This window comes from Lingula anatina, chromosome 4, assembly GCF_051362555.1.
Source record: "Lingula anatina isolate TDL-2025a chromosome 4, LinAna3.0, whole genome shotgun sequence".
Taxonomy (NCBI): domain Eukaryota; kingdom Metazoa; phylum Brachiopoda; class Lingulata; order Lingulida; family Lingulidae; genus Lingula; species Lingula anatina.
The window spans coordinates 2,228,954-2,252,876 of NC_141770.1; the positions used below are offsets into that span (position 1 = coordinate 2,228,954).

The 23,923-nt window shown below is 36.4% G+C and overlaps 3 protein-coding genes, 1 long non-coding RNA gene, 1 other non-coding gene and 1 pseudogene across 5 annotated transcripts; 4 read left to right on the top strand and 2 right to left on the bottom strand.

Moving 5' to 3' along the window:
* Positions 1–2,169: 2,169 nt before the first annotated feature.
* Positions 2,170–2,563, bottom strand: LOC147762046 (actin, cytoskeletal 3 pseudogene; annotated as a pseudogene).
* A 1,812-nt stretch (positions 2,564–4,375) lies between these two features.
* LOC147762047 (toll-like receptor 2 type-1) lies at positions 4,376–7,043 on the top strand. Its single transcript, XM_087010585.1, has one exon. It carries the CDS (start codon positions 4,389–4,391, stop codon positions 7,041–7,043), a length of 2,655 nt encoding a protein of 884 aa, XP_086866711.1. The 5' UTR covers positions 4,376–4,388.
* A 2,852-nt stretch (positions 7,044–9,895) lies between these two features.
* On the top strand, positions 9,896–9,968 carry Trnam-cau (transfer RNA methionine (anticodon CAU)). Its single transcript has one exon. It is a non-coding gene; the product is annotated as a tRNA-Met (tRNA).
* Positions 9,969–12,421: 2,453 nt separating this feature from the next.
* LOC147762049 (actin, cytoskeletal 3-like) lies at positions 12,422–12,809 on the bottom strand. Its single transcript, XM_087011669.1, is given in 2 exon segments — positions 12,422–12,752; positions 12,754–12,809. Coding segments are annotated over 2 exon segments (387 nt in total).
* A 2,135-nt stretch (positions 12,810–14,944) lies between these two features.
* On the top strand, positions 14,945–18,133 carry LOC106167756 (toll-like receptor 4). The gene has a single exon (XM_013546617.2). It carries the CDS (start codon positions 14,993–14,995, stop codon positions 17,294–17,296), a length of 2,304 nt encoding a protein of 767 aa, XP_013402071.2. The 5' UTR covers positions 14,945–14,992; the 3' UTR covers positions 17,297–18,133.
* A 2,256-nt stretch (positions 18,134–20,389) lies between these two features.
* Positions 20,390–21,560, top strand: LOC147762050 (uncharacterized). Its single transcript, XR_015334178.1, has 3 exons — positions 20,390–20,411; positions 20,789–20,893; positions 21,269–21,560. It is a non-coding gene; the product is annotated as an uncharacterized LOC147762050 (long non-coding RNA).
* The last annotated feature ends 2,363 nt before the right edge of the window (positions 21,561–23,923 follow it).

Consider the following 23,923-nt stretch of genomic DNA (forward strand, 5'->3'; position numbering starts at 1 on the left):
TTTCCATTTGAACACGTGTGCACTTACCAAGTCTGTCTGGCACCGTAGTAACTCCGCCGTCTTGGACAGAGGCAGACACGTGTGTAACTGTTCGAGTTATAGTTTTTTTCTAATTTTCAGAAATAATTTTCAAAAATTGCATTTTATTACTGTAAGAGGAAACTCGTAGGTATGGTGGGTGGATGTTTCAATCACGGTGCAGTCGGTAGCTTGCACGGCTGCAAAAATAACTCCAAAGCCGTCAGCATCCATAGCAACGGAGAGTCACGAGCTCGAATCCCGAATGACGCACGTCTGTCCGCCACAACAACGACCTGGCCCTTGAATCGGGAAGTCACAGCAATGAATGCCGTCTCTCGTGGGTCCACGCAAATTACACTTTGCATGATAAATAAAAATTATCACAGTGATGCATCTATGAAGATATTTCTTCTTTTTAAGATTTATTTCTTAAAGATATATACTGTGATTTGATATGAACCTTTAAAATGAAAAACGGTATAGTTTACAAGAGGTGATCGATTTGACATTAACTTTTTGCTTGACATTATCATGAACTCTGCATCGTCAATAATACTTCCTTCCTCTTCACCTACAAGTGCTTAAATGATTCTGATGAGGGGAAGCTGACTAAACTCTTCCATTTCCCAGGAAAGCCACATATCAAACTTGAATTGAGTCAATAACTGGCCAGACATGGTGACATGCACGTCATACTGCCCTGTCATCGAAAAGTGCTATTTGTGATAATCAGCAATACTTTTTTTTCAAGAGGCACGTTGCCGCTATTGCTTTGCCCATACACGCATTCTTTTTATGTCCTTTCACTCTTGGACCCCTGCTTATCAAATCTGTTCATATGATCATACAGTACCCGGGGCAATTCCACAGTGGACAATTCAAATGGCAAAGATTACCCTTCTCAAAAGTAAAACCGTCAAGGTGTGAAACGCTTTGGATCTCAGCGTGCTCTATAACGCCACAGGTGAAGTCAAACGTACCCTTAATGTAAAACGAAATGAAAATAAAAGCATTAAAGAAGACAGACACATCTATCCTAAATAAGGCTTCCGGTTGAACAACATAACCGTTCAATAGTGTAGTGGCTATCACACTCGCCTCACACTCGAGAGGTCCTGGTTTAGAACCCCAATTGAACCAGTCTAACCATTACTTTTCACAAAAATCGTAATAAAATGCATTTCGCAGAGTTTACTAAATAGATACGCTGAGCAGTGTGGTATTTAATGTATTTTCGATCAGTTGATTGCAGTAGCTGCACCTTATGTCTGTTAGATATTCACTGTCCCAATCAACACTCCACGTGACTCTGTTGTTATGTAAGACCATGTCATGAAGAAGCGAATTGCAGTTCTGACGTCTAGTATCTTTTGAAAGATTTAAAAATGAAATGTAAGTCTTGGTCATAAATGCACATTGGGTTTGTGTCTGAAGCAAATTAAGATAACATAGTAGAAATGTGAACAGGTGTAGCTAGGTGTATTGGTTTATGTCCACCTGTCTACCTTGGAAGAAGGGCTACGTTTCTTAATTGTAACCACTTCTTTCGGCAGTTTTCTTTGGCAGGTTCGCAAATGAGTACAATAGAGCTTAATTACCAGGGCTCTCGAGGAAGGGAATTGAAAATTGAAAATATACTGACTTGACATTTAATATGAAATATTTCAGTTTCGAAGGTATACCTAGGTAAAAAATACGTTCTTTTTTCAAAAAACTCCGATCTCATATAAGATTTATGAATGTAATAGTGTGCAGTCAGGTGTGTCAATACCAATTAACTGACTTTCATGCCTGTTGCGCTGCTACATTATGTAAATTGCAGTGATTTAATTGGGTACTGCAGATTTATTCTATGGCCAATTTTTCTTGTGCAATCTTTGTGTATGTCTCAATGGAATATTTCAGCACTTATTTTTTTCTCCATTTTTAGAATAAATGGCATAAGAATGAATTGTTTTCGCATAAATATTTCAAACAAATATTTATGAACCTGCAAAGATTCTACGGACACAGAACGCACGAGCGCACGCTTCAACCTTGTGATGACCTTGCAAATGTCTCACGAGAATCCTACCTCCAAAACAATTTTGACCACTCTGTGTGGCAAGATAATCTTATACTCTGCCGAACAATGCCTGTACTTTCTTTCTACATCTGTTTGAAGATGGATGGAGAGGCCAAGATGGAGCCACCGATCAATGCAGAGAATTTACTTGCTGGAGGAGCGCTGATCTTGATCTTCATGGTCGGTGGGGCCAGGGCGCAGATCTCCTTCTGCATGCGGTCGGCAATGCCCGGGTACATATGCATGGTGCTGCTTCCAGACAGCACGGTGTTGGCGTACAAGTCTTTACGGATGTCCACGTCACATTTCATGATAGAGTTGTAGACGGTCTCATGCACGCCGGCCGACTCCATGCCGAGGAACGAAGGCTGGAACATGGCCTCCGGGCACCCAAACCTTTCGTTGCCGATGGTGTCCGTCAGGCAGCTCGTAGCTCTTCTCCGCGGAGCTGGAGGACGCGGCCGTCAGCATATCCTGCTCGAAGAATAAGCCAGTAAACTAACAAAAGCACGTATACCATGACGTTCAATATTTCAGGAATTAAAGTTGTTGTCTTCAACCTTACATCTCATTTACAAAATCAACTTTTTTGCTCGGTGGCACGTTTAATAGAAAACGATTTTTCAAACTTGTAAACAATATACCAATCTATTGCCTTGCGTACAGCAATAAAAAAACTGTTCTTAAAGCAAAAGAGGAATGAAATGTGTACACGCATTCAAAATATGGATGAATTTTCTGCCTTTTACATCCTTCTTTGAACAAACAAGACCAACTCCTTCTCATCAGAGACATCCTTTTTTCTAAATATATACTTTTCCTTTCGTTTTCTCTTTCGCTTAGTATGCACGATTCCTTTTAATTAGTTGTATTTTATTTCCTCTGTTGTTTGGCATCCCGTAAGTGACTCATTTTGATAAAATACCAAGTGCCAAGTCATGCCACTGAATTCGCTGTAAACACTTTAATTTTTTTTTTCGCTTTTCATCTTTAAAATGATCCATCTATAATGAGATCATAGATACAATGAACTTATAATGTTATTTAATTAATTAATTAACGTGATCGGCATTCAGCTCTATCTGAAATGGATTTCAACTTAGGCGACTTTTGTTTATATAAACAATATATACTATTTCGAATGAAATTTTGAATTCAACAGAAAAGATAGATTATAGGATTTAAAATGATTAATCTTAAGTTCAAACCAGTACTGCTGTTGAGTAGCTATGTAGTCCAAGACGTTTTACCTACTTAACTTTATTAAATTTACACAAATAACTAAAATGCGCTGACTACAATGTTAACAAACATTTCTTTAACATTAGTTTTTAAAACGGTTTTAGACATCTTGTTCATGGCTGATATCTCAGTCTGTGTATATCTCTGCGGCAGTCGTGATCTTCTGAAGAATCCTTTTACGTGAGAGCGAAATAATTATGTTATCGAGAGAGAACATGTGGAAACTGATATGTGGGCGGAAATTCAGTTGAATCGGAAACACATAGTATACCCGTGACTCGTGCAGTGCGGTCTATGACTGTGTTCCCATACCTAGATCGATCTAACAGGATCGATCCATCTTCAAGGGGCTTATTGTTAAATTGCTTTCAGCTTAAGCAGCTTAGATGTCTGGCACGCCTACTGAAACTGCTAAACGATAATTAATTACCCCCTAGCAGCTTCTGTGGGCATGCAAGACATCTAAGCCGATTGCAATTTAGCGAGAATCTCCTTCGAGATACATCGATTCACAGCTAGTACGATAGGGCCTGGAAATGGTTCTTATGTCACATGATAAAGGATGTAATGTCTAACTGAATAACATTTTAGCCCCAACAAAACCGTGTTTGACACTATGTGAGGAGATCTACTGCGGTAGGTCTTATTACGTATTTTTATCTGGAATATTTCACTTGAGATTACTGATCAAACCAGATCAAACCAGTTGTTGAGTAACGTAATATACAGTTGTAGCACCGACACAAAGAAAGGGACGCTATTCTTCATAAATCCTTCATAGAGCAGTGAGTAACTGTTGGTTCTCTCTCTTTTATGATTTTACTTGACACACGTACCTTCGCTCCATTGAGTTTAAATTACATAAAAACATTATTTGAAGAATATTTGATTAAAAATTACAACTGAGGTACTTTATATAGAAATATAAAGAAATGTAGGAAACGTATGACGTTCACTTGGGCAAATTTGTTCCACTTTCAGCATAACAATGACTAGAGTCGGTCTTCACACGGGATACTTACTCATACATGCATGCATCTTGGTTTCCACGTGGGCAGCCATGTCGGGGAAAACGTCAGTCATTGCAACCCACAATTGTGTCATCCAAGTGGACCACGGATCAAAAGACGACACAGTAGTGAACTGTGAACAAAAAAATCTACGCATGATTCCAGTTGATCTCCCGATTACTACAACTGTTGCTTATCTTTGGAACAATGACCTCAGGCGCATATATAAAAAGCAGATGCAATCCCTGTCGAAAATGAGAAAGTTGTATCTTGACTCGTGCAATATATCATATCTGGATAAGGACGCATTTTACGGCCTTGGCCTTCTAGAAGTCTTGGATTTGAGTAAAAACCACCTGCATCATCCTCATGACCAAATCTTTAAGTCGCTGAAGTCTCTAATGACTCTTGATCTGTCCTTTAATAGAGACATTTTTGGACCGTCACTTACATCATTTTTCTTCAGAAGTTTGCATCGTTTGCGCAAAATTAATTTGGGAAATGTTGGGTTGCATTACATCGCAGAGGGTGTATTTGACACAAATATTCATCTAAAAGAAGTTCATCTCTTCGCCAACAGATTCCAAAATATTCCAGAGGCTATTTTCTCCAACCCTAGAATCAGTTATATCGATCTATCTAATAATCAAATACACGCTATTTGCGTAAACATCTCAACCAGCTTCTTTCGCGAAAAACTTAACCTGAGGTTGTATAGTAATCGTATATCCAAGTTATGCAGAGCAGATTTACAACCACTGTCAGTGGTTGGCCAGCTCAGCCTGGATTTGGGACGGAACAACATAACACAGATATGTGACAACACTTTTACAGACATAAGGAATATCGGGGGACTTTCCATTTCCTTTAATCCTCTTTGTAAAACTACACTGCGGCACTCTACTCATCCAGTCAGGCCAGTTAGCTGCAAAGCATTTCAGAATTTTACCTACAGTTTAAGGAAGAGTAGACTTTCTACCTTAAATGCGCGACGTATAGGCTTGTTCTTTGATAATCTAGATCCGATTACATTCTTTCACCTACAAAATGCATCTCTAAGAAAATTAGATATAGGACAGAATCATTTAGGGCGTATGCAACCATTAACTTTTCAATTCCTGACCAATCTTACCGATTTAAAATTAGACAATTGTGGAATCAAGCCCTTTTCACTAGTAGCTGCTTTAAAGCCCCCCACAAACACGGTTAAAAAGATAGATTTTAGTTACAACAATCTGGATACAAATATTCTTGTTGGTACACTTAACGCATGTCCACACTTAACTGAACTCCGTTTTATAAACAAGTTGGATTCCTTTAAACCGCGTAAGCAAATGCATTATTACGCTGAGGATCACTCAAGTATAAAGAGCTTGGAGTTTAGGCCTAATAAACCAAATGGAATTGAATCTTTTGTCTTCAAAAACCTGTCGTCCTTGGAAGAGCTTACCGTCAATGAACTTAATGGGGTAGGATATTCCTTCTTCAATTTGAAAAAGCTAAAGCTTCCAGATTTACAACAATTACAGATCTTAGACCTGTCCAGAAACAATGCATACTTACATTGTGACATACAGAGCGCAGATTACTTCAAAGGAATGCCAAATCTTCGAGATTTACAGATGCATTATAACAGGCTGTATCTAACCAATGCCCCAACACTCCGTGTTATGTTCCAATCCCTTTACAATGTGACATATTTAGATTTAAGTAGTAACTTGTTATCGGAACTTCCAGTGGGAATGTTTGACTCTATGGTGCGCCTTAGAACTCTACGTCTTTCAAGAAACAAACTGCAGACTATTCCCAAGGGACTATTCAGAAACTTGAATCAACTTCAAACCTTGCAACTCTCCTCTAATTCCATATCAAACATCCAAGATGGTGCCTTCGATGGCTTAGTATCGTTACGTGTACTGAAAATGGGCAATAATAAGTTAATCTGTGACGGCAATATACGGTGGTTTCAGCAATATTTTCAGAGATTTGACCAGGAGGACTCAGAAAAGTTTTGCTTTGGAACTACTACATCAAAGAGTATTCCAATCACTGAGTTCAAACCTGACTGGTGGCAGTGTGATAACACCACGACGAAGGTTGTGGTCAGTATCCTTGGGGTGGTACTATGCATGTGTTTTATAGCTGGTATTGTTTACTATGCAAGATGGGACATTACATTCGCTTTGGTCGTCAGGTTCGGGTGGCGATGCTGTGCTAAGATTCCACAAGATGCTGACGTCAACCTTGTGAAGATATTCGACGCCTTTGTATCTTATAGTTTACTGGATACGACCTGGGTTGCCGCCGAGCTGATCCCAAATCTGGAAAATGACGAACAATTCAATTTTCGTCTTTGTGTCCATGAGCGCAATTTCCTTCCCGGCAACTCTATTGTAGAAAGTGTTGAAGGAGCCATGGACGGCAGTTACAGTGTCATTTTCTGGATTACTCAAAACTTTCTGGAAAGTGAGGTTTGTGATTTGGAACTGAATTTGGCCAAGACTAAGCTCTTTGAACGAAGGATTCGCTCGGTTATTTTCATATTTGAAGAACGTTTTGATAAAACCCAACTACCGCAGCCAATGGGGATTATGATACGACATTGCCAATGTCTTTACTGGCCAGACCAGCGGCTGCGCAAAAGGGACATTTTCTGGAAAAGACTGAAGCTTGCCTTGTTGGAAAACAGACCAAAAGAAAACTGATTGGTTATTTTCAATGTCAGAACATGTTGCCTTTGCTTTATTCACCTTATTTCTTTTTATTTGAAAACTGTTTTATATCAACCTGTTAATAACTGCTAGTTTGAGAAAGGTGGCCAGCTTTGTAGTATAGAAAAGAAATTTGATTTGCTTACGTTGTTGACGCACTTTGTAAATTTAAAGTGCTTGTTATTTTAATGCCATGTAATAAATTTTGAGCTCACTGTGCTCAACTCTGCAAACGAGCAATCTATGAACATTAATTCTTTTTAAACATTACATTGTGCACCGGTAGATTGAGCTACCGACTGCGATAGTAATTAACTGATAACAGTTTAAGAAAGCATTGGAATTGGGCATTGGAAGTCACAGGAAGAATGCTGTCTCCCGTGGGTCCGCGCAAATTACCTATTGCATGATAAATAGATAAATAAAAAGGATATCACGATGATGCATCTATGAAGATCTTACAACTTTTTTTAGAACATTTTTAAAAGATACATACTGTGCATTGATCTGAGCCAAATTGAACTTTAAATGAATTAACAGCAGTTTGGCAGAGAGATTATTTAAAGATGCATTTGAACTCAGTGTCAGTGGGGTATGAAGTCACAGTTATGCATATAAAACAATTCTACTATATGCAGTTTGTTATACGACTCAATTCAACATGCGAATTAAGGTAACAAGGAATTACGGTAAAAAGGCTCTTAGTGCACGACCAGCTAAAGCAAGCTTAAAAATGCACCTTTTTCAAATTGGTCGTAATACCGGTAGCGCCTACTTTTCTGATCTACTTATCTGCATTGAAACACAGCACAAAATCAAGTAAAAAAAATCGTTTTTAGGGTAATATGAAACAATGAAGTTATACTTTGGAACTCTACGGTGACATTTGGTCGGCTTTTAAGGAAGAAATTGACTTCAAACGCGTTTTTAATTGAACATTACTTACGAGATTACATCTGAGTGGTGCTGGTTTATAGGGGAACGAATTGAAAACGAATCAGCCATTTTCACTGAGTGTATACTACAAAACATTGTCTTCTTTACCTTAACGTTCTCACGAATATAATTTAAGAATAATAAAAAATGCTATACCAAAGATATCAGTGACCGTAGAAAAAGTATGAGGAAATGTGAGTAATATGTTATTGCATTGAAGTTCAAACATTGTACATCACACGACGTGATATATTTTATTTCTTACATATATCATAACCTTTCACAGTATATTGACAGTAAAACACTTTTCGAAACATGTTAGCTTATTGCTGTCGTTTTCTTATTTAGAAATATTTGTATTGAAAAAGTGTATTAAATAAAATTCTCCTACAATGTTTCCAAAATAATAATAATAAGAATAATAACGAGAACCAAACCTCCACCAAGGCAGCAATTATATATTATTAATGATAATTATTATTACTATTGATCCGGATCACCACCAAAAACTAATCACTTCTTAAACCATTTCTGACCTACCCTGAAAATTTCATCAAGATTGGTCCATAACTTTTTGAGTTATGTTGATGACAAACAAACAGACAGGCAGACAGACAAACAGGGGTTAAAACATAACCTCCTTGGCGGAGGTAATAATAATAATGATAATAATAATAATAATAATAATAATAATAATAATAATAATGATAAAGCATACTCTGCCTCGTTCTATGGAGCTCCCAGGAAATAAAAGTTAGTCCACACTTTTTAATTTTTATGGATGACATCCTGCGCGCGCACCGATTGCCTCACCGGTTGTCTCAAACGTCATTATTATATCGGCAATCCTCGGCTAATTCCGCAACTCCATACTGTCATCGTTGACTGCGGAGACATCCGAGTGGTTCCGAGTGCGGAAAATTAGCTTTCTGCGCTAGCGTATTATCACCTAGTGGAAATATGGCCACTTTGCCGTCAAATTCATCTCTAGCATTAATTTCAAAATACACGTCAATTAAAGTCATAAAGAGAACGGGGGCCTTCGTTTTGGATTGGTTTGCCATTGATATTGGACATGGAGATATCAACCTTTTACAATTATACGAAAGGCGGGCCGCGGCCAGCGATCATCGCCCGGAAAATTTCAGTGACATTCTGATGGTTCTGTCCAAAGCAGCACATACAATTTTTTTTTTTTTTTTTTTTGTTTTTTTTTTGTTTTTTTTTTTTTTTTGTAGCGAAAAAAGGGTCGACAAGAGCATCGTGGTATTTGGTGGACTGAAGATCGGACAGGCCATCGGACAGCCATAGTTGGCTGCTAGGTGTGAGTCGAAGTAGACAAAATGGCATCGACCGAAATTAACTTTTTTAGATTTGGTAGTAGGAAGCATAGGCCTATCTTTGCTGCATTTTTAACAATTCTGTGAAGTGTTTACAATGCTTTAATTTTTTGAGAGTACAAATAAAGACACGATGTTTATTTGATATTTGTTTTATTGATTGCTATACCAACAGAATGCATGAAATAACCTTAAATTGATTTGGTAATTTGCAGCATATATATTCATGACTTTTTACCTTTCTAAGAAGTAAGCCCTATTTACAATGCTTTAATATTTTATGAGCATGGACAAAGACATATTGCTAGTTAGATACGTGTTTCTGTGGTAAATTAGTGTTTCTTAAGCAGTTTTTTTCTGTTTTTTTTTTTCGCCAACTCGCACTGATTTTGGGGTCCCCAGAGGATGTCATCCATAAAAATCAAAAAGTGTGGCCTTACACTGGGCCCGTGACAGCATGGTAGCTGCATCATTTATTAGTAAAATTACTAGGGGGCAAAAGGACATATATGTTATGATAGATAAGGCACTAAGAGTGATAAATGAAAATTTCTGTCCAAATATGGATTCGGTTCAAGAGTGTAGTGGTTATCACGCTCGCCTCATACGCGAGAGGTTCTGGGTTTGAACCCCAGTTGAATCATCTTAAACACATTTTTCACAAAAACCATAAAATTCATATTGACAGTGTTAAGTTAATAGGACCAATTGAACCACAGTTGAATCATTTTAAACACATTTTTCACAAAAACCATAAAATTCATATTGACAGTGTTAAGTTAATAGGGCCAATGATAAACGTGGGGAGCATTATATGTTTAAAATCATTTGATTGCAGTAGCTGCACCAGCTGTGTATTGTATCTTCTCCGTCACAATCATATTCCACGTGACTATATGTTGGATCTCAACGTGCTCTATAACGCCACAAGTAAAGCCAAACGTAAAATAAAAGCACTAGGCCCGTAGCCAGCAATTTCAAAGGTTTTTTTTTTTTTTTTTTTTTTTGAAAAAGTGGACCTTTAACCATATAATCCTCATGTACCAAGGTCAAATTTTACCCTGATTGGACCTTTTACCAGCAAAAAGGGGGGTCCTTTCGAACCCCCCGACCCCCCTGGCTACGGGCCTGAGCACCTGAAGTCACATAGATAAGAGCAACGTTTTTATACCTATTCTCTTTTTGTACTGGCTTTAACGGTTTAGTTTAAAACGTCACGGTGTGTGCCGCCTTTAATACCATTGAACTATTTAACGTCATAGATGAAGCAAACTTTTTCCTACTGACCGATAGTAAAAGAAAGTCATCTATCTACAAACGTTCCGTGCCAGCTTCTCAGACAAGGTCTAGTGGACATGATGAACGTCCTAAATTAACATTATATACGGGATAACATCTGAGTGTCGCTGGTCTATTGGAGGAAAGTATCAAAAACAAAGCCATCTTTTTCAATGTATCCTGCAAAATGTTCTCTTTACCTTTACGTTCTCACGAAAATAATATAAGAATAATAATAATATATTCATTATACCAAAGACATCAGTGGGCGCGGACAATGTATGAGGAAATGTGAGTAATATGATATTGCATTAAATGTGACACTTAGTACATCACGCGACGTGATAAATTTCATACAAATATCATAGCTTTTCTTCATATACTGACAGTAGAACACGTCTTCAAACATGTTATTTAGATGTTGTCGTTTTCTTTTGTGGAAATATTTGGGAACAAACATCTATCAAATGAAATTCCACTATTAATTTTTCTGAAACAATGTACATAATAATAATAATAATAATAATAATAATAATAATAATAATAATAATAAGCCACACGACATCATGGTGAGTAAACCCAATGCTGCTAAAAACATAAAATTTAGCTGCACCATTTGTTGGAAAATTATTTTAAAAGATGAAAGAACACAGAGACATTAATTCAAGATAATGCTTCTCTCTACAGCGTATCGGTTTAATAGTGTACTGGCTATCACGTTCGCCTCACATGCGTGAGGTCCTGGGTTAGAATGTACCCCAGTTGAACCAGTCTAATCGTTTTTTTTTTTTTTTTTTTTTTTTTTTTTTTTTTTTTTTTTTTTTTTTTACAAAAATCGTTATAAAATGCATTTCGCAGAGTTTACTAAATTGATACGCTGAGCAGTGTGGTATTTAATGTATTTTCAATCAGTTGATTGCAGTAGCTGCACCTTATGTCTGTTAGATATTCTCTGTCACAATCAACACTCCACGTGACTCTGTTGTTATGTAAGACCATGTCATGAAGAAGCGAACTGCAGTTCTGACGTCTAGTATCTTTTGAAAGTTTTAAAAATGAAATGTAAGTTTTGGTCATAAATGGGTTTGTGTCTGAAGCAAATTTAGATTACATAGTAGAAATGTGAACAGGTGTAGCTAGGTGTATTGGTTTATGTCCACCTGTCTACCTTGGAAGAAGGGCTACGTTTCTTAATTGTAACCACTTCTTTCGGCAGTTTTCTTTGGCAGGTTCGCAAATGAGTAACAATAGAGCTTAATTACCAGGGCTCTCAAGGAAGGGAATTGAAAATTGAAAATATACTGACTTGACATGTAATATGAAATATTTCAGTTTCGAAGGTATACCTAGGTAAAAAATACGTTCTTTTTTCAAAAAACTCCGATCTCATATAAGATTTATGAATGTAATAGTGTGCAGTCAGGTGTGTCACTACCAATTAACTGACTTTCATGCCTGTTGCGCTGCTACATTATGTAATTTGCAGTGATTTAATTGGGTACTGCAGATTTATTCTATGGCTAATTTTTCTTGTGCAATCTTTGTGTATGTCTCAATGGAATATTTCAGCACTTATTTTTTTCTCCATTTTTAGAATAAATGGCATAAGAATGAATTGTTTTCGCATAAATATTTCAAACAAATATTTATGAACCTGCAAAGATTCTACGGACACAGAACCGAAAGGCAAGAGCGCACGCTTCAACCTTGTGATGACCTTGCAAATGTCCCACGAGAATCCTACCTCCAAAACAATTTTGACCACTCTGTGTGGCAAGATAATCTTATACTCTGCCGAACAATGCCTGTTCTTTCTTTCTACATCTGTTTGAAGATGGATGGAGAGGCCAAGATGGAGCCACCGATCAATACAGAGAATTTACTTGCTGGAGGAGCGCTGATCTTGATCTTCATGGTCGGTGGGGCCAGGGCGCAGATCTCCTTCTGCATGCGGTCGGCAATGCCCGGGTACATATGCATGGTGCTGCTTCCAGACAGCACGGTGTTGGCGTACAAGTCTTTACGGATGTCCACGTCACATTTCATGATAGAGTTGTAGACGGTCTCATGCACGCCGGCCGACTCCATGCCGAGGAACGAAGGCTGGAACATGGCCTCCGGGCACCCAAACCTTTCGTTGCCGATGGTGTCCGTCAGGCAGCTCGTAGCTCTTCTCCGCGGAGCTGGAGGACGCGGCCGTCAGCATATCCTGCTCGAAGAATAAGCCAGTAAACTAACAAAAGCACGTATACCATGACGTTCAATATTTCAGGAATTAAAGTTGTTGTCTTCAACCTTACATCTCATTTACAAAATCAACTTTTTTGCTCGGTGGCACGTTTAATAGAAAACGATTTTTCAAACTTGTAAACAATATACCAATTTTTTGCCTTGCGTACAGCATTAAAAAAACTGTTCTTAAAGCAAAAGAGGAATGAAATGTGTACACGCATGCAAAATATGGATGAATGTTCTGCCTTTTACATCCTTCTTTGAACAAACAAGACCAACTCCTTCTCATCAGAGACATCCTTTTTTCTAAATATATACTTTTCCTTTCGTTTTCTCTTTCGCTTAGTATGCACGATTCCTTTTAAGTAGTTGTATTTTATTTCCTCTATTGTTTGGCATCCCGTAAGTGACTCATTTTGATAAAATACCAAGTGCCAAGTCATGCCACTGAATTCGCTGTAAACACTTTAATTTTTTTTTTTCGCTTTTCATCTTTAAAATGATCCATCTATAATGAGATCATAGATACAATGAACTTATAATGTTATTTAATTAATTAATTAACGTGATCGGCGTTCAGCTCTATCTGAAATGGATTTCAACTTAGGCGACTTTTGTTTATATAAACAATATATACTATTTCGAATGAAATTTTGAATTCAACAGAAAAGATAGATTATAGGATTTAAAATGATTAATCTTAAGTTCAAACCAGTACTGCTGTTGAGTAGCTATGTAGTCCAAGACGTTTTACCTACTTAACTTTATTAAATTTACACAAATAACTCAAATGCGCTGACTACAATGTTAACAAACATTTCTTTAACATTAGTTTTTAAAACGGTTTTAGACATCTTGTTCATGGCTGATATCTCAGTCTGTGTATATCTCTGCGGCAGTCGTGATCTTCTGAAGAATCCTTTTACGTGAGAGCGAAATAATTATGTTATCGAGAGAGAACATGTGGAAACTGATATGTGGGCGGAAATTCAGTTGAATCGGAAACACATAGTATACCCGTGACTCGTGCAGTGCGGTCTATGACTGTGTTCCCATACCTAGATCGATCTAACAGGATCGATCCATCTTCAAGGGGCTTATTGTTAAATTGCTTTCAGCTTAAGCAGCTTAGATGTCTGGCACGCCTACTGAAACTGCTAAACGATAATTAATTACCCCCTAGCAGCTTCTGTGGGCATGCAAGACATCTAAGCCGATTGCAATTTAGCGAGAATCTCCTTCGAGATACATCGATTCACAGCTAGTACGATAGGGCCTGGAAATGGTTCTTATGTCACATGATAAAGGATGTAATGTCTAACTGAATAACATTTTAGCCCCAACAAAACCGTGTTTGACACTATGTGAGGAGATCTACTGCGGTAGGTCTTATTACGTATTTTTATCTGGAATATTTCACTTGAGATTACTGATCAAACCAGATCAAACCAGTTGTTGAGTAACGTAATATACAGTTGTAGCACCGACACAAAGAAAGGGACGCTATTCTTCATAAATCCTTCATAGAGCAGTGAGTAACTGTTGGTTCTCTCTCTTTTATGATTTTACTTGACACACGTACCTTCGCTCCATTGAGTTTAAATTACATAAAAACATTATTTGAAGAATATTTGATTAAAAATTACAACTGAGGTACTTTATATAGAAATATAAAGAAATGTAGGAAACGTATGACGTTCACTTGGGCAAATTTGTTCCACTTTCAGCATAACAATGACTAGAGTCGGTCTTCACACGGGATACTTACTCATACATGCATGCATCTTGGTTTCCACGTGGGCAGCCATGTCGGGGAAAACGTCAGTCATTGCAACCCACAATTGTGTCATCCAAGTGGACCACGGATCAAAAGACGACACAGTAGTGAACTGTGAACAAAAAAATCTACGCATAATTCCAGTTGATCTCCCGATTACTACAACTGTTGCTTATCTTTGGAACAATGACCTCAGGCGCATATATAAAAAGCAGATGCAATCCCTGTCGAAAATGAGAAAGTTGTATCTTGACTCGTGCAATATATCATATCTGGATAAGGACGCATTTTACAGCCTTGACCTTCTAGAAGTATTGGATTTAAGTCATAACCACCTGCATCATCCTCATGAACAAATCTTTAAGTCGCTGAAGTCTCTAATGACTCTTGATCTGTCCTTTAATAGAGACATTTTTGGACCGTCACTTACATCATCTTTCTTCAGAAGTCTGCATCGTTTGCACAGCATTTCTTTGGGAAATGTTGGGTTGCATTACATAGCAGAGGGTGTATTTGACACAAACATTGATCTAAAAGAAGTCCATCTCTTCACCAACAGATTTCAGAATATTCCAGAGGCTATTTTCTCCAGCACTAGCGTCAGTTTTATCGATCTATCTCATAATCAAATACACACTATTTGCGTAAACATCTCAACCAACTTCTTTCGCGAAAAACTTTACCTGAGGTTGAGTAATAATCGTATATCTAAGTTATGCAGAGAAGGTTTACAACCACTGTCAGTGTTTGGCCGACTCAGTCTGGATGTGGGACGGAACAACATAACACAGATATGTGACAACACTTTTACAGATATAAGAAGCATCGGGGAACTATCAATTTCCTTTAATCCTCTTTGTAAAACTACACTGCGGCACTCTACTCATCCAGTCAGTGCAGTTAGCTGCAAAGCATTTCAGAATTTTACCTACAGTTTAAGGAAGAGTAGACTTTCTACCTTGAAGGCGCGACGTATAGGATTGTTCTTTGATAATCTAGATCCGATTACATTCTTTCACCTACAAAATGCATCTCTAAGAAAATTAGATATAGGACAGAATCATTTAGGGCGTATGCAACCATTAACTTTTCAATTCCTGACCAATCTTACCGATTTAAAATTAGACAATTGTGGAATCAAGCCCTTTTCACTAGTAGCTGCTTTAAAGCCCCTCACAAACACGGTTAAAAAGATAGATTTTAGTTACAACAATCTGGATACAAATATTCTTGTTGGTACACTTAACGCATGTCCACACTTAGCTGAACTCCGTTTTATAAACAAGTTGGATTCCTTTAAACCGCGTAAGCAAATGCATTATTACGCGGAGGATCACTCAAGTATAAAGAGCTTGGAGTTTAGGCCTAATAAACCAAATGGAATTGAATTTTTTGTCTTCAAAAACTTGTCGTCCTTGGAAAAGCTTACCGTCAATGAACTTAATGGGCTAGCGTATTCCTTCTTCAATTTGAAAAAACTAAAGCTTCAAGATTTACAACAATTACAGATCTTAGACCTGTCCAGAAACAATGCATACTTACATTGTGACATACAGAGCGCAGATTACTTCAAAGGAATGCCGAATCTCCGAGATTTACAAATGCATTATAACAGGCTGTATCTAACCAATGCCCCAACACTCCTCGTTATGTTCCAATCCCTTTACAATGTGACATATTTAGATTTAAGTAGTAACTTGTTATCGGAACTTCCAGTGGGAATGTTTGACTCTATGGTGCGCCTTAAAACTCTACATCTTTCAAGAAACAAACTGCGGACTATTCCCAAGGGACTATTCAGAAACTTGAATCAACTCCACAGCTTGACGCTCTTCTCTAACTCCATATCCAGCATCCAAGATGGCGCCTTCGATGGCTTAGTATCGTTACGTGTACTTAAAATGGGCAATAATAAGTTAATCTGTGACTGCAATATGCGGTGGTTTCAGCAATATTTTCAAAGACTAGACAATAAGGACTCAGAAGAGTTTTGCTTTGGTACTGCTTCAACACACAAAATTAAAATTTTTGATTTCAAACCTGATTGGTGGCAGTGTGATAATAACACGACGAAAGTGGCGGTGAGTGCCGTTGGGGTGGTATTATTCATATGTTTTATAGCTGGTATTATTTACTATGCAAGATGGGACATTAGATTCGCTTTCGTCGTCAGGTTCGGGTGGCGATGCTGTGCGAAGAAACCACAAGATGCTGACGTCAACCTTGTGAAAATATTCGACGCCTTTGTATCTTATAGTTTACTGGATACGGCCTGGGTTGCTGCCGAGCTAATTCCAAATCTGGAAAATGACGAACAATTCAATTTTCGTCTTTGTGTCCATGAGCGCAATTTCCTTCCCGGCAACTCTATTGTAGAAAGTGTTGAAGGCGCCATGGACGGCAGTTACTGTGTCATTTTCTGGATTACTCAAAACTTTCTGGAAAGTGAGGTTTGTGATTTTGAACTGAATTTGGCCAAGACTAAACTCTTTGGAGGGAGCATTCGCTCGGTTATTTTCATATTTGAAGAACGTTTTGATAAAATCCAACTACCGCAGCCAATGGGGATTATGATACGACATTGCCAATGTCTTTACTGGCCAGACCTGCGGCTGCGCAAAAGGGACATTTTCTGGAAAAGACTGAAGCTTGCCTTGTTGGAAAACAGACCAAAAGAAAACTGATTGGTTATTTTTGATGTCAGAACATGGTGCCTTTGCTTTATTTATCTTGTTTCTTTTTATTATAAAACTGTTTTTATACCAAACTGTTGATAACTGCTAGTTTGAAAAAGGTGGTCAGCTTTGTAATATAGAAAAGACATTTGATTTACTTACGTTGCTGACGCATTTTGTAAATTTAAAGTGCTTGTTATTTTAATGCCATGTAATAGCTTTAAAGCTCACATCGTATACCTGTCTCTAAACGCTTGGGTTTACTTAATATCAGACAGAGATACCTTCGTTTTAATGGAAAAGAGGCTAAAAATAAGTGTTCAGACACTTTTCTACAACATAATCGGACAGAAATGAATTACTGTGCTCAATTCTGCAAAGGGGCAATCTATGAACATTATAATTTTAAAACATTACCCTGTGCACCGGTAGATGGAGCTACCGACTGCGACAGTAATTAACTGATAATGTATGTGGGAAATGCATCGTAGATGAGGACATCTGTTGAGTATTTTAAACGAACACCACTTGGCCTCATATTTTAGCCGGGCAGTGACACTCTCAACAATCCGCAAGCTAGTATATGTACCAGTGCATTGCATTGTATATGATTCAAAAAGAGCGCTATAACCTTCTGATATTTTCTTAGAAAAGGTGTGTCAAAATTAACGAATAAATAATTACAACGGCTGAATGACTTTATTTATAATTATTATATGAACGGTTGTAATGCAAATTATATATATACCGATGAAATGAAAGTTTTCAGGTTCTTTCTTAAGTGTAATGTAACTATGTGTACATTTTATAGTGTATCAATCTGCAAAAGGGTGCTCATAGACAAGTTTCCCGAAATAAAAGAGCTGTCGCCAGAAAACTGGTCTCAATATTTAATCCAAAAATTTTGTTAATGTTGACTAATGATGAATTGGTATGGGATATTGTACCTGTTTTATAACGAGTGGATACATTAGTAGATATCGTATCGGGATGTTATCTTTATTTTTAAAAAAACATTTATTGCAAATGAAAGAGTTCCTGGCAGTCATTTATATTCAAATATGGTAATGGGAGAACATCACCAAACTACATGTAGGCCTAGGCTATTAAGACACCGTGTGCACCCGTGTAACAGGAGTGGTAGTCCTAGGAATGGAAGTCCAGGCCTCCACTTAAGATGTATTGTTACATAGCCGTCGGCGTTGGCGTGCAGTTAGTTGAAATAATTATAAATAGACGCGACGCGACCTCAAGCGATAGAACGAAGCAAGTTTGGTGGTGACAGTGTGAAAGTACAGGGTATGTTTTTATTACACCAGCATGACGTTTTCATGATTTTACTGGATATTATACGTATTTCACCCTAAAAACTATTGCAGTTATTACTTTTAACAAGTGAAAAGTTCATTTTCATTGCAAAAAAGTCACCGTGGAGTTAGTACACAGTATCTGGGTCGATAGATAAATTGGAAGAGGCCTTTTATAATTCGACATCTATACCAGGCCCCCGTTTCACAAAGAATCTTAAATCCGTAGTCGACTAGCTCGAGCTGGGTGGCCTAGCTAGGTCGACTTAGCTGAAGTCGACTATGAGTGTTTCACAAAGAATCTAACGTCTTAGCTTGGCGTGCTTACCGTAGTGGACGGAAGTCGTATTCTAAGATGGGCTAGGGGATTTTGCCAATAGAGGGCTTCGTGTGAAAACTAGTTATTTTTCATACCACTTGGTGCGCTGTATTCCCATTCACAAAATGATGACGTAGACATATTAAGCTGAAAATAGCGGTAAACTTGATATGACAGCAATGAAGGTCGCTCTTTAAATTTATTATGTTTACGCGTTTGAATAATACATATTATAACTTTAAAGCTGTCAAGATGTTTCCAAGATCTTTAAAAGAAAATGAATGCTTTGGTCATATGAGGTAGAAACATCATCATTTAAATTGTTCTTTTTACAGGTGTTTCATTCCATGTGAGCCTTCAGGCTTCATGTAATGTCCAGGATTGTATATGATGGAGACATGACTTATTTTTCTAAGGTTACCCATGTTTAAAAAAAAACATTATTCTCAATACTTTTCTTTTTCTACATTTTCTTTTTTTTCATACAGGTATAGGTTTGATGGCATTTAGTTAGTATAATTGTTTTCTATCCCAAATTGCAATAAATAGATTAATTTGAATTAATTCCACTTGCTTCTGATTTTAATTTTTTCTCTGTCAGTGATATAAAAAGACCTGAGAATGTTATATGTGTCAGAGTTTGCATTAGATGAGGACATGTATTATGCTGTCTTGGTAAGTATTCAATCCATTAGGCCTATATGGGACTCTCCTAGATTTAAATTTTGTATTTGGGTTGTTTTTACTAAATTAAATGCAGGCAGTTAATTATCTCTTCAATAACTGTAACTCTGCTATAAGGTATGCTTGACATAAGGCAGTAACAAATCTATATAATTTTAAATTATCCTGTTTAAATAAAAAAAATCGCTACATTTATTTGTGTATTAAAAGGGGCCGTAGCAATAGTCCGAAGGTTCAATAGTCCGAAGGTTCATTGGTCCGAATATTCACTATAGAACCTTCAGACCAATGAATCCTTGATTAAAAAATCGATGAAAATGTTACCACTTTTCAGACCAATGAACATTCGGACCAATGAACCTTCGGACTATCGAGACGCCCCCTATTAAAACAAGTTAAAAGACATAATTTGGAGAATTTTAGTACTCTGTATTAGATCTGACACTTGACTTATTCCCATCCCAACACCAAATATTGTATTTTGTGAAACATGAAGACACATTGAACTGACTAGGGCTTATTATTTTTTTAGTTGTGTCTATTGCAGGGGCGGACCCAGAGTTATTTCCTGACAGTCTTCCAAATTATCTTTGTTGATCCATCCTCCATTTTTTGACCGTCTTCCGACAGAAATAATTAGATACCTGTCAATGTAAACTTTAAAATCTGACCGTCTTCCGGAAGACCCAGAAGACGCCCTAAATCCGCCCCTGTATTGTACTTAGTATTGTGGAAGAAAGGAGGGTAAATTCACCTATGTCAATTCCCTTTGAGAGACTGGCCAAGAATAGATTGTCGGCTGTGGTGTATACATGTGAGTTATGTTACCTAGGAAGCACACATTTCAGTCTAAGTTCTAAACTTGTACACCTCTAAAGAGTCCCCAAGAGAAACATTTGTAGGCCAATGAAAATAATTTTTAGATTTTATTACTTAGATCCCGAGCAAGGGTTAAACATTATTCAATATGACCAGACCATGTACATAAACACAGAGCAAAAATATAAACACCCAATGTGAATTTATTAACATTTTACGAACAGCACAGACAGTTACCCATAAATTATTGAACATCAAAATTAACTTTGTATAGACATATTTGTATATATACATTAAACCATTGTGTAGGGATTTTCCTTTTTTCCTAGTGTATCAATAGAAATTTTGTTATCATTATTAATTTTTATTCAGGCAGTGGAGCACCTGTTGGAATATGGATTGGGCAAAACACCAAAGATCTGCCAGCCAGACTTTTTAATAGGCTAAATGTGGCCATTCTGGTTTTAAGAAATATTGGTATGAATATGGAATTTATTTTTGTTAAAAAATGATAATGATAATTATGATATTTATGTATAAGTAAGAGTTGGATGATAGATTTAAAATACAAAAAATTTCTAACGTAATGTGTATTCATATTTATTTTCAAGACATGCATTAATATTTAAATTTATGAATTTAATTCATTTGATTGCTGTCAAGTTTACTATGCCCAGAGAAAGCCTTTAAGGATCTTACAGTTTTTGACACTTAAAATTCCTGGATTCTTGTAGCTTCCAAAATAGATGGGGTCATGTTTTCCCACCTGTCTGTTTGGAAATATCACTGTGTTGTCCCTTTGGTTTGATGTTTAATGCTAATAACTAATAGTATCTTTTTCTTGATTTTCAGTTGTTGCAGACAAAAGGCACTTCAAAATAATACCAATGGGCATAAGAGCAGGTTAATTTTGTCATAATGCAACACTTGTGACAGTTTTTTTTAAATTATACAAGTGCAAAAGGGAATCTTATATGGCCCAGTGATTATAACTGTGACATGTCTTTATTTAAAACAAAAATGATAATGGATCCAGTATAATTCTGGAAGAGGCCACTACTACCAAATCCTGGAAATAATGTTACTATTATATACTGTCAAATACTTACATCAAATATTATATATAAAGAATATTGGATCAAACTTTTGCATTAACTGTAGGGGTTCCATTACATATATATATATATATATATATATATATATATATATATATATATATATATATATATATATATATATATATATATATATATATATATATATAATTATTATTATTACTATTTCTATAAGGTGCAGATGGGATGCTGTTGGTATTTCTTTGAAAATGGTGTCTGGGTGATGGACTTGTTAAAGAGTCATGTGCACTGGCATCTGAATTAAGAGTATAATACTGTACTGTATTTATGTCCTTATTTTTATATATATCTGAATGAAACACTGCAAGTGAAGTAGAAGGGCCAGTTAATCTTAAGTTATGCCAGAGCCCTCTAAGTTAATTTTATGAAAAAAAAAATGATATACTGGAATACAGTTAAATTGTCATTTAAAATAAAATAAAATTTGGATGGTTCACAACATTTTTTATCCACTTCCAAACCCAAGGTCTCTTTATTACCTGCAGTAAACACACCACATGCAGTTTATCTAAGAGAAATCAATATACATGTGCAACAGTAACATAAAATGATTAACCTACTGATTGTTGTAAAATATTAATTAAAAGATGAGGCTCTCCTCTTATCTTATTTTAAATGATGTACTGTGTATTATTAAAGACAAGTGTGAATGAATTTTATTTTAAGAAAAGATCACATTAGATGATAAAATGTTGACCAAATATTTATATAATTTTGTTTATTTACACGAAAAAGTAACTTACCCAAGAGAACAAATAAGTTTGGATTTCCCTTAACTCTTAAGAGATTATCAGAGGTTAGTCATCTGTGAAGGTCACATGGTTAAGTGGCAAGCACAGATTCCAGAATAATTGCAAGAACCACCATTTTGGTGGTAAAATAGAATTTATATTTCTCTGAGTTGTTTACAATGTATTCAATGTGAAATATGAATCTCCTATATAAATGTGTGTGTTTGTGTAAATAAGTATGTATGTAAGTATGTATGTAATGTATTCCATAATTGAGATTTATTTAAACTACCTTTTATCAACTGCATCTTTTTCTTTATTTCTTTTTTTTCAAACCACTTTTTTCTGTGGGTGACATGGTAATGCTAAAAGTTTTATGAGAATAAATATATTTTTGGTGTTTTTGGTATTACACTTTTTTAGTTTTTGCCATTTTTTAATAACCAACGGCATTGCTTAAAAATGGGCATTTATGTGCAAAATTCTTGACCCAATGTTTCACAGGTTTAAGTTCGGTGGATTATATATCATGCACAGCTCAGTAAATAAATCGTGATGAATAAAATATTCACTTCTACAACTTCAGTTAAAATATTCCTAACAGGAAAAAGAAACAAAAATTGAATTTACTAAAGAATGAAGGAGTGTTTAAACAAAAAATATCCACAATCCATCCACAAATGTCTTTCATATCGAAACTGTAAATTTATTTATTTTTTCTTTGAACATTTGTCTTGGTAAGAATGGATCAATTAATATGTTAAATTATACTTTGTTGGTGGCAATAAGTTGGAAGAATAAGTTATTTCTTTATATACAGCATTTTCTTTTATGCTTCCTGGGCAAGCATTAAATTCACAAATCGGGGGGCAAGAAGCAATTTACAGGTTAACATTATAAACTTTATATAGGACAAATCAAGCCACACCCGGCTCCCACTTTTCTCGACACAGGATTGATACTACTACTTAGAAATAATCCATGCATGTCAGGGGTGGATCCAGGATTATTTGAAGGGGGATCCGGCTTTTCTTTGGCATGACAGGCTGCAGATGCAAAGCTTACCCTCGTCCCCCCTCAATAGGCCGAACAGTGCCATTTGGTACAATTTAGAACTATGATTCAAAATTCTAATTTTAACGGAGACCATTGGTGTGATTTTTTACAGTGTAATTAATCTGTTTAATTTCAAGTATCCTTAGATTATCTATGCTCTTAGATGTAACTGACAATTTCAGCTGCAAAAGAGTAACTTTAAGGGGGCGGGGGGGGGGTACTAATTACCCCCAACAATTCTCAATTGGTAGTTTATATAGTATACCCGTTAATATAACATACATGTAGGCCTGATAATTATGCGGATTGTTTTACCCATTTATAAATAATATAATACACGTTTTATATTATTCATAACGATGTGAGTCTCCCGCCACCTGCTTCATTTGCCAAAGTCGACACCCTGAAACATGTTATCTGTATTAAACATTCATTTGAAAATAATCACGTGAAAATGCTTGTAAATAATAATTAAAGTGACGTTATTTACATAGTGCATAAATATGTTCCTTCCAACGCTGTTTCAACTCATTTGAGTTATTCTGTTCTCACATTACATGTACAATTCCTTAAAACGACACACA